This window comes from Hydra vulgaris, chromosome 06 (genome assembly GCF_038396675.1).
Source record: "Hydra vulgaris chromosome 06, alternate assembly HydraT2T_AEP".
Classification (NCBI taxonomy): Eukaryota; Metazoa; Cnidaria; class Hydrozoa; order Anthoathecata; family Hydridae; genus Hydra; species Hydra vulgaris.
The window spans coordinates 34316604-34328634 of record NC_088925.1 but is presented as its reverse complement, the minus strand read 5'-3'; the positions used below and the strand labels follow the sequence as shown (position 1 = coordinate 34328634).

At 29.4% G+C, this 12031-nt stretch overlaps 1 protein-coding gene across 1 annotated transcript in view; it reads right to left on the bottom strand.

The window, feature by feature from the left end:
* LOC100208823 (transcription initiation factor TFIID subunit 5) overlaps nucleotides 1-6436 on the bottom strand; it is an 88412-nt gene extending 81976 nt beyond the window's left edge. The window contains exons 1-2 of the mRNA XM_065799929.1: nucleotides 6269-6436; nucleotides 5793-5905 (exon numbers count right to left, since the gene is read on the bottom strand). Coding sequence (XP_065656001.1) covers nucleotides 5793-5905; nucleotides 6269-6337 — 182 coding nt within the window. The 5' untranslated portion in view covers nucleotides 6338-6436. The remainder of the gene's footprint in view (nucleotides 1-5792; nucleotides 5906-6268) is intronic.
* Between the last annotated feature and the right edge of the window lie 5595 nt (nucleotides 6437-12031).

Sequence of the window (12031 nt, the reverse complement as noted above, 5' to 3'; positions counted from 1 at the left end):
AAATTTTCTGAATGCCAAGAGAACAAAGAGAGCCAAGAGAATTAAAAAGAGCGGATTACAAATGAAAACTGGAATTTTGTTTATGAACATTTTTAAGTAAATCACATTTTTCTTCATGACTCAATTTAATAATTCCATAAGTTGCATAGAGTCCAACATTATATTTGTTTGTAAAAGGTAGTTTACAATAATTTCCAAAAACAGAAGAATTACTTTCCAAGTTTACCTTTTTTGGTGGCTTGCTAGATATTGAAGAATACTTGCAGCGACAGATAGTGTAGTAGAACTTTTAAATTTAAGCTGCGAAGATACTGAACAAACTTTTTTTCTGCAGGAAAAGGTGAGTTAAATATATTTATTTAAATAAAAAAACTTTTGTATCATTTTCATAAGGATAATATGACTCAATTTGCATTCCAATAACACTTGAGAGAGAGCACATAGTAAGAAATGAAGAATAAGAATAGTTTGTAGCAATATTGATACACTCTGATACGACTCTTGGTCTCTGTTATTTTTACAATAGGAATCATATTCTGTTGTTTTACACTAAGCAGTTTCCATTTGGGGTAGTTCTAATAATTTTCAAAAAATTAACATAAATGATTAAACAAAAAATCTGATTACTATAATCTTGATACTTATTAACTTTAAAAAAAAACATCCTAAAAGTTTCTTATAATTTCTAATGCTTTAGTACAAAAAGTTATACAGAATGAACCTTGACAACTAAGGCTACTGCACAGAGAAACACATTGAGCGCGGTACTACCAGGGACTTGGTAGGGATCAAACTCGGTACCTCTCGCTTATGATGCAAGCGCTCTACCACTACACCACGACTGCATTACATTTACAATGTGCTGTGTGTTTAGACTTTGTCTGATTGGAAGAGGGTTGTTATTTATCAATATAGGTATACCAACATTATTGAAATATTTTTTGCTATAAATAAATGAGTTTTGTTGTCTAACAAAAATTGCATATTTTAAGTCCAGAATTAAAATCCACAAGCTACAGCAAGCCTTAGGCCTTTACAGTATAGAGATCAGATTAAAAATATGCTGCTTGGTCTAAGCAATCAAAAAGTGAAAATTTTTAGTCAAGACAAGAGTATAAAGTTGAGTCGTCAACAAATAAAGCCACTTTAGATGTTAAATTTTCATGAACATTGACATTGTAGAAAAGAAACAATACAGAAGCAAAGATTTAAGGGTACCACAAGATACCTTGTGGTATCCTTAAAGTTACTTGAAATAAAGAAGTGTGTAGGCCTTCAAGAATAACTTTATTACTGCAGTTAGTAAGAAATAATTTAATAATCTCAAAACCTTTATATAAAGAAACTAATAACAGAGTGAAGAATAATAGAAGGATAGTTGGAGAGGTCAAAGTGTTTTCTAGAGTTTTGAAAAATTGGAACCACTTATTAAGCACTTTTTTAAAAATTAAATATTATTAAATATTATATAATTTATAAAATTAAATGTTAGACTTACTTTAGTTAATGATGTTGTTAAAGACTAACTAAAAGTCTCTAGAACCTTACATCTGATATAAGATACAAGATTAAGTAAACTGAGAATAACAGATGTTAACATCAGATGGGACCTTTTTACATTGGCTTCTTGGAATAATAAAAGGACATTTCTTCTTAAGAGGGATGTTCTTGTAAAAAAGATTTAAAAAATGATTAATAAAGCAACTGCTCCAGATGGTGAAAAATGTGGAGTAGAATGAGGTTTGACTTGAAGAGTGGGAATAAAAGTGTCCAAACTTTTAGTCCAGAAGGAATAAAAGCTTCTGAGATGCGCTTTATGCATACATATTATGAATATGAACATACAGTTTTTTTTTTTTTTTTTAAACATCTTTGCTTCCAACAAGGCTGCAAGCAGCCACTAATTAAAGTTGGAAGTTACTGAAAGAAAAAAGATGAAGATTATAGAGCCAGATAACGATTGACGGATGACTTAAAGGATTGCAAATTATAGGAACCAGGAAAGCAAGATGAAGGAAGCAAATTCCAAAGAGCTGATGTTCGAGGAAAAAAACTAGACGAATAAGCATTTTTGGAGCACTTAGGAACAGTAACAGAAAAAGGATGACACTTAATTGAATGACGAGTAACACGAGAATGAATTTTAGTAGATGGCACAAGAGACGCTAGCTCTTTAGAGCAGTGTCCATTATAGTATTTGTGGAAAAGAGAAAGTGAAGCAACATTACAACGATGTGATAATGGTTGGAGGTTTGCTGCAAGAGCAGGTCCAACTATGTTTACAACGCGTTTTTGCACCTTGTCTAAAAGAGAAAGGGCATCATTAGAAGAACCGCCCCAGATATAGCAACAGTATTCCATACAAGGCCGGATTTGAGATTTATAGAGATATAGAATAGAATCCAAAGTAAGAAAGTGACGAGCTCGATAAACAGATGCAACCTTAGCAGATGCTAATTTTGTAACTGATTTGGTATATGGTTTCCAAGAAAGATCGGAAGTAAGAGTTAATCCTAGAAGATAAAGAGTAGATGACTCATCGAGTACATCACCGTTCATAAATATAGGAAGATCTAAATTAATGCGATAACGATTGGCTGAAAAAAATTGAGTTTTATCTGAATTAAAGTTCACTAGCCACTGTGAGCCCCATGCTGTAGTAGAAGTGAGATCCTTTTCAAGCTCAAATGCCCCCTCCAAGCAATCAGAGATTGTTGGCTTCTTATCACAACAAGAAAAAATGATAGTATCATCAGCAAACAATGCCACCTTAGATGTGAGAATATCTGGAAGATTGTTAATGTAAATTAAAAAGAGTATAGGGCCAAGGATAGAACCTTGAGGAACCCCTGAAGTTACAGAATAAGAAGAAGAGTGTTGTCCATCGAGGACAACTTTTATGCTACGATTGGAAAGGAAGGATTCAATAATCTTAAAGATGTTGCCAGATACACCATAAGAAGAAAGCTTATGGAGAAGACCAGCATGCCAAACTTTATCAAAAGCTTTTGAAATGTCAAGAGCGATCGCCTTAACCTCTCCACCTTTATCTAATGCATGATAAAACCTATTAGTTATTACTGTTAGCAAATCAGCTGTAGAACGGGAAGATCGAAATCCATATTGATGGTCAGAAAGTAAGTTACTAGATTCAAGATGAGAAATTAGGTGTTTGTTAATTAAAGATTCAAAAACCTTGCTTATGATATGAAGAAGACTTATAGGACAGTGGTTAGACGAATCAGATCGCTCTCCAGAATTTTTGAAGATAGGGATAACAGATGCCACTTTCCAGCAGGCTGGAAAACAAGACTCTGAAAAGTTAAATAGTTTTGAGAGTATAGACGACAGCTCCGGAGAACACTTCTGCAAGACACAAGCTGTAGAAGAGTCTAGGCAGGAAATCACTTTAGATACAGAAGCTGGAGTGATATGAATGTTAAGCAATGGATCAACCTGTTTGTTGGCAATATCAGGTAGAACGCAACTAGTGGAATCAAGAGATGATATTGATGAAAAGTTTTTAGCAAACAATTCAGCTTTGTCTTTAGGTGAGGTGACAAAGTCTGAACCATACATAGAGGTGGAATTATAGATTTACCCTTATTATTGATATTATTAAAGATTCTCCAGAAGTCATGAGAGCCTAATTTTTGAGATGAAATGTGAGATTTCATGACCTGAGAATAGCGGGTTTTGGTGTTAGACAAAACCTTTTTACAATTGTTTCTAGCAGTAATAAACAGACGTCTGTTTTCCAGAGAATTGTTTTGCTGATAAATATGGACGTAATGGTTTCGATTGGCAATCGCAGCAGCGCAGTGTGAGGAAAACCATGGAGGAGAGTGAGGCTTGACCTGGAATCTTCGAGAGGGAACAAAAGATTCAATTCCAGCCTGAATCCACAAAGTTATGTAAAAAGCACATTTGTTGACAGGAAGACAAAAGATTTCTACCCATGGCCATCATGAAGAAAATCATGGAAAGAATCCCAGTCAGTTTTACTGTAGTTGTAAGAGGTTCGATAATAGGGGGATTCAGGTGATGAAGAAGAATATTTGTTATTTATTTAGATGCTGGTATACAATATCTTTTTATATTTATATAAACTTTAGTATTTATATGGTGTAGTATTTTCCAAAAGAAAAGATGATAATTATGATGATGATGATGATGATGATGATGATGATGATGATGATATTGATGATGATGATGATGATGATGATGATGATGATGATATTGATGATGATGATGATGATGATGATGATGATGATGATGATGATGATGATGATGATGATCATGATGATATTGATGATGATGATGATGATGATGATGATGATGATGATGATGATGATGATGATGATGATGATGATGATGATGATGATGATATTAATGATGATGATGATGATGATGATGATGATGATGATGATGATGATGATGATGATGATGATGATGATGATGATGATGATGATGATGATGGTGATGGTGATGGTGATGGTGATGATGGTGATCATGTTGATGATAATCATGTTTATATGTGCATTTATATACAAAATATAACATGAATTTTGAATAAAAAAAATACTTTAGGATATATAAATTTTTATGCAGCCTTGGTCACAAAACCAGCCCAGACTATATTTTATCAAACCCGGCCCTGGACAAATATCAACTCCGGTCGTTTACTAACATTTTTGAAAATCGTTTCCTACTCAAAATCTCTGAGATAAGGGAAACTGAATATGTTAAACTTTGCACATTTTATAAAATACACTTATTTTAGCACCTTTATTAAAAGAAAACTTTTCTCTTATACTATTATGAATCTTTTTTATAATATTAAACAATAACAATTCCTTATAAGCTTGAACCATATTTTATCTAAAAGGCAGGAAAAGTAGAGAGAGGGTTGTAACCACAATAAAGAAGCCTCCTCAACTGCAGTGGTTCTCTTGGCTATGGGGAGGAGAATAACATTAGAAAAAAAAAATTATATAATTATGCTCCAAAAAGCATTCATATTTTTTATAGTATATATAATATTTAGACATCTTATGGACATTATTTCCAAATCATTCCATTAAGGGACTCATTTTTGCTTTTTGTATTACCATGAAGACATTTTTTAAACAAACTGTCACTACTTAAACTTTAATATACTGACTTTATTACCTATTTACTTATTATTATTATTTAACCTATTGTTGTATTTATTCAACAAAAAAAAACCGATTATGAATGAATTATGGTTGTACATAGCTATATTTTTTATTTTATTTACCTAATATTTACATTTCAGAAATGGCTTTAAATATTTACATCACCTTTCAGGAGTGGCTTTTGAAATTCAGTAGCTTTTTTTAACTGGTAACCAGTAATACCTGTCAATTTTGTCAAAGACTATTAAGTTAACTATAACAAAACTCTAGTCATTTTGTTGTTGTTTATTTTAAATATGACTATAATAAAAAAATAAAAAAAATACATAAAACCTATTAGATTAGCTATAACAAATCTCTACTTTTATTGCTGATTAAAAAAAAAGACATGAAAACCTATTAAGTGAATAACATATATTGAAAATTTCCCTGATTTCTTTCTAATTTTTAAAAAATCAACTTAACTTCCCTGATTTTTTTGCTGTTATCTGAATTCCCTGACTTTTCATTATTTTCCTGATCTTGGAACTACATATTTTTTTAGCCCCAAGAAGTAAGGTTAACAAAATATGTAAACAGTTTTTCTTTATAATTTTTTCATTCTAAAGTTTTTTTTAACTAAATATATTTTACCTTTCATACTCAGAAAGAACATTTGATAAATCAGGTTCATTTAAACTATCACTGTTTACTTGAGATAGAACTGAGTCTAGGCCAGCTTCTTTTCTAAGAGCTTCTTCAGCTTCCTAAAAATAATTTTTTGTATTTTAAAAAAAAATGTAAATTCAATCTATATTATATTTTTATAACATTAATTTATTAAGTTGAAACAAGTTTGTATAACATTTTATATACAATAGATGGCTCATTCCCTCTATTCAATTAGACAATGCACTTTACCACTCCACAGTAGTAAAATATAAATAAAATTATTTGGGTTAAAGCTTAATTTTCAAAAATTGATTTACTTTTTCGAAAAAACAATACAAGTAATAAAAATTGTAATTTAAAGTCATGTTACCTTGTTAAAATTATTTTTTAATCAACAATTCAAAAAAGAAAAAAAATATAAACAAATAAAAGCAAAACTATTAAAATATCAAAAATACCTTCAAATTTTTCTTGCGTAAAAATTGAAGAACAGCTAACAAAGAATGTTTTTCATTCAATGATGTCATTATACCAGAATAAACCGTATCCAAAAATTGAATCAATTCCCAAGCTTTAGGTGTTGCTGCTTATATAAAAAAAATATTTTTAAACTAAACGTAAAATAATAAACTAAACAAAAAATTATGTAAACATCCTCAAAATAATTTTTTCAAAATATATTTGATTTGAATAGATTTAATTTGTATATAAAAGAAATTGAACCAATAACAAAAAGATTACTTCCAGTGTTTATAAGTGTAAAAGATAAAACTTAACTTATTTTGTCACATAAAAACAAAAAAAAGTTTTTATATCAAAATAGTTATTTTTAATGCTAGTAATTATAAATCTTCAACTTATTTATTTAAAAATACATAATGCATGCATGCATGCATGCATACATACATACATACATGCATACATACATACATACATACATACATACATACATACATACATACATACATACATACATACATACATACATACATACATACATACATACATACATACATACTGTATTTATATGTAATAAATGTATGTATGTATTACATACATACATTTATTACATACAAATACAGTATGTATGTAAACTATTATATCAATTTGTGATTATTATTTGTGAGCATAATTTATTAATACAATTATGGTTTTTGTTGATCTATATATTTATAATTTTTAAATATGTATTAATATAAAGTACATCAAAGTTACACTTTGTTTATGATAATCTTAAACTATGCAGTTAATTATTTATTTATTTTGAATTTAATGTTCCTTTTTAATGGTTTTTTTTTAAAATGCATTTCTGCCCTAATATACGATAACTTTTTAAATTTAATGATTTATAACATTTTATTACTAAAAAATTGTTGTCCTAATATAAATATTTATTTGTTATTTAAAAGATTATATTTTTATATCATAAATATACTGTAAAATTGTTGTATTATAAAGTTTTTATGTTTGATTATTAAATTTAATTTAATTTAATAGAAATCATTTCAATTGAACTTTTAATAAGTTTTAATTATTACAATTAAAACTTATTAAAAATTCAATTGAAATGACTTTAATTAAATAAATCAAACTTAATAACCAACTATAAAAACTCTTTACTTAATTTTTTTTATCTGTTTTCAAACAAAAATATTTTTTTGAATAAAATTAACAAAATCCATTCTATTCATTTCATATGTTAAACATTTCATGAAAATTTCATAGAAAAGTTGATACGGTTAAAAAAACTGAGAAAAACACAATTTAAGTCAAAACTTAAAAGACAGAATAATTTTATATATAAACATGTAAAAAAGTAACATAATTTTATATTCAAACATGTAAAAAAAAAGTACAGATAAGTCTCCCGTTTTTCAATTATATTGTCTTTTTTCAACTTCTAAGCATGTAATATTTGCCGCCTTAACTTTTTATTAAGGTTTATTCTAATTTCTGCTTATTCTTTCTGCTTTTCTTGTTGTTTCATTATTTACTAGATTCTTTTATTAATTATTTACATTCTGTAATCATAAGAAACCCTGGTTTAAATTTTAGGAGGCGTTAGTTACACAACAACTTTTACTATATCTGGAAATGACTTCAAGATCCACAGATAATAGGGATAATAGGAATAGGTCCGTTTAGCGACGAATATCTTCGTTTATGCCATGTATCATCGCAAGATACATAAATATCGGTTAGTGTAAAAGTTGTTTTTTGGAATTTATAAGCATCATTTATGATTATATGCTCCGGTACGGTTTTAACTGCTCTAGCAATTATTTCTATCAGTTTTTAAAAATTGCTTTTTGGCATAAAACTTGCTAAATTCTCAAATATATAGAACTTTTATGTCTGTTTATCCGTGGCCCTATAATCGCATGCAATAAATTATTCCCTTATTGATACCCATAAATTATTCGCTTTGCATTTATTTGTTGATATCAAATCCTTTTTTTCTTCTAGTCATAGTTAGAACTGATAGATACCAATCTCTTTTTTGACACTTAAGATATAACAAGGAAGATAAACAATGCCGCTGAGTTTATTTCTTACTTAATGAGAGTGTGGATAACTACAGTTTGGACTCAGAAAGAGACTGAAAACACATTTAGTTTATCTCTTACTTAATGAGAGTGTGGATAACTACAGTTTGGACTCAGAAAGAGACTGAAAACACATTTAGTTTATCTCTTACTTAATGAGAGTGTGGATAACTACAGTTTGGACTCAGAAAAAGACTGAAAACACATTTAGTTTATCTCTTACTTAATGAGAGTGTGGATAACTACAGAAAGAGACTGAAAACACATTTAGTTTATCTCTTACTTAATGAGAGTGTGGATAACTACAGTTTGGACTCAGAAAAAGACTGAAAACACATTTAGTTTATCTCTTACTTAATGAGAGTGTGGATAACTACAGTTTGGACTCAGAAAAAGACTGAAAACAGGCACTAAAGCAGCAACATTGTTAATACAATAAACCGGGTTTCAAAACAAGTGCGAACTAGCGCAAGTGGTAATTTCCATTAGTGCGAACTGGCTTAAGGGCAAAGAAGCTGCAAAACCTGGCATTAGTATCCCAAAAGAATTTGCAAACATTGGCATAGGCATAGGTGAATTGTCAAAAGTGCGATCTGGCATATGTGCGCTAAATGAAACTGCAAACATTGACATAAGTGCGAAGCATAAATTGGCATATATGGGGCATATGTGCGTCAAAAAAAACTTGCAAATGTTTGCATAATTGAGACAAAAGAATTTGAAAACAGTGGCACAGGGTTCGCACTTATGTCAATTTGCACTTATGCCAGTTTGCACTTATGCCAGTTTTTGCAACTGCTTTGCACTTATGCAAATTTGCAATGACAATTTACACTTATGCCAATGTTTGCAAATTTATTTGACACACTTATGCTAGTTTTTGCAACTATTTTGCACTAATGCCAGTTCGCACTTATGCCAATGCTTACAAATTCTTACGATGCACTTATGCCAATTCGTACTTTTACCAGTTCGTACTTCAGAAATAATAACTGTTGGAATTTTTAACAACAAGTTAACTTAAATCCAAGGAAAAATTAGGTGCACGCAATAGTGAAACAATTATATCCACTAGTATTGTATTTACACTGTAGTTCATTTAATTTGTGTCAGAGGCGTACAATTTGAAACCATACATGGTAAATTTGGTGTTTTTACAGTAATACAACGTATTAGTGTGTTTTTGAGAACTCTTAAACGTTTTCTAATGCAAAAAATTTGCTCTGCTAAACTAAACAAGAAGCGTTTCCTTTATATATTTGTATTCTTGTCGATATTTTTTCAATAAGTTTACCATTCAGTATAAAATTAAAAGATAAATTTTAAGATCTCAAAGAGAACTTTCAAAAAAATGTAACAAAGGTGTTTTAAAAAAGTAAAAAGTTTGATTATAGTCTAAATGTGTCCCGGTTAGCAATAAAACAAGAGCATAGAAAAATGTGATGGCAGACTCGGCATAGTTATACTGTAGTATCATTATTTCTTTTTTATATATTAAACAATTTCTATTTTATTTTATTAACCATCTTATTTGATTAACAATTGTTAACAAATGAATAACAAAATTTTTCACACAAATTGGTTCTAAGTATTTTTCTTTGTTTAATAAAAAATTAAAATATTTAGTAAAGAATGTTTCAAAGCACTCACAAAAATCTACGCAGTTGACATTGAAGCTAATGGCTATTAAACTTTAGGGAAACTTGCATAATTTAAGAGAGCTTGCATAATTTAAAGAACGAACTTAAAACTCATAAAAAAATCTTCTAACTGCTCTCTTTATATGTCATGAAAACATCAGCATACAGGTTTTTAGTTATTTACCAGGCTTCTTTATATGTCATGAAAACATCAGCATACAGGTTTTTAGTTATTTTAGCTTCTTTATATGTCATGAAAACATCAGCATACAGGTTTTTAGTTATTTACCAGGCTTCTTTAAATGTCATGAAAACATCAGCATACAGGTTTTTAGTTATTTTAGCTTCTTTATATGTCATGAAAACATCAGCATACAGGTTTTTAGTTATTTACCAGGCTTCTTTAAATGTCATGAAAACATCAGCATACAGGTTTTTAGTTATTTTAGCTTCTTTATATGTCATGAAAACATCAGCATACAGGTTTTTAGTTATTTTAGCTTCTTTATATGTCATGAAAACATCAGCATACAGGTTTTTAGTTATTTACCAGGCTTCTTTACCAGTTCTTTTATTTATTACTACTGCAATAGTGAAAGATTTTTTTGACTCTGAGGCGGTTAAAAAACATAACTGAGTATAATCGACTTAACGGGTTGACATAACTAAATATTTACTGCAACGTAGAAGTCAAAGAAGTTTAAAAAAGATTTACCGCATTAGACTGATATAAATACTATTGTTGATATTTGCATTATATTTATCTATGGAAATGTAAAATAATTTATAAACTGTTTTGCATTTCCATACGTAAGGAATAATTTTAATATGCTTTTTAAACATTTAACTTACATAATTGTGTCAAATAACTATTTCAAAGTTAAAAGCATACTATGATTTATTAAAGCAACTTATGACTACATTTTAAGGAGTGAAAATCATAAGTTACAAAACGTAAAACAAAAAACCCTTTTATTATAAAAATCCTGTATATGCCACAGCATGCAAATAATAATGGAAAATTAGTTTAACATAATAGTTTAAATTAGAGTATTCTTCATCAAATGGATGTTACCACATTACTGAATTGTATTGGCTTAAGTACTTAGTAAACATTTATTCTTCTTTCAGTTGAGCAGATATACTCTTGTGTCGAGTTTCTTGATCTACATAATTAAAAATTATTTACTTTTATTATATTTTCATCAAAAATTGTGGAGAGCACAAGACCACAAAGAAGTTTCACATTTTTAACTTTCTCTTTTGATAAATACTTCTAAATATTTGGAATCTCCAATTTTCAATAACTCTTCTAATTCTTCATAAGCGATAGTTAACACAATTTTTTGTTTTTATAAAGTTCTTTAAGGATAGGGCGTCATCATACGCGGTTTTAATGCAAATCTCTCGTTAGGTTAAAATTTGTAGACTTGCACTATGGATTTTGAATAACCGCTTGTATATAACTACCCAGCTTGCACACTTACGTTGGGCCAACGTATGCAAAACCATCGCAAACGTCAGCTGTTTTTTCCAATGCAAAATCAACGTTGATCCAACGTCATTTGTTTAATGATGAAATTAATACCAACGGAACTAAAAACAGCTGGCTCATTTACATTGGTTCAACGTATGTAAAAACATCGCAAAAAATTGATTGTTTTTACAATGTAAACCCAACGTTGACCCAATGTTATTAAACCGACGTTGATTTAGTGTGTATAAACCAATGCTGAATTAATGTATGTAAAAACATCGCAAAAAGTTGATTGTTTTTACGATCTAAACCCAACGTTTATCCATTGTATATAACCGAACGTTGATTCAATATACATAAATTAACGTTGATCCATTGTATATAACCGAACGTTGATTCAATATATATAAATTAACGTTGATCCAATGTATGTAAAAGCATCGCAAAAATTTGATTTTTTTTGCGATCAAAACCCAACGTTGATCCAATGTTATTAACCCGTCGTTAATTTGATGTATATACATGCATTGGAGCAACGTTGGAATTATTATACAGTGG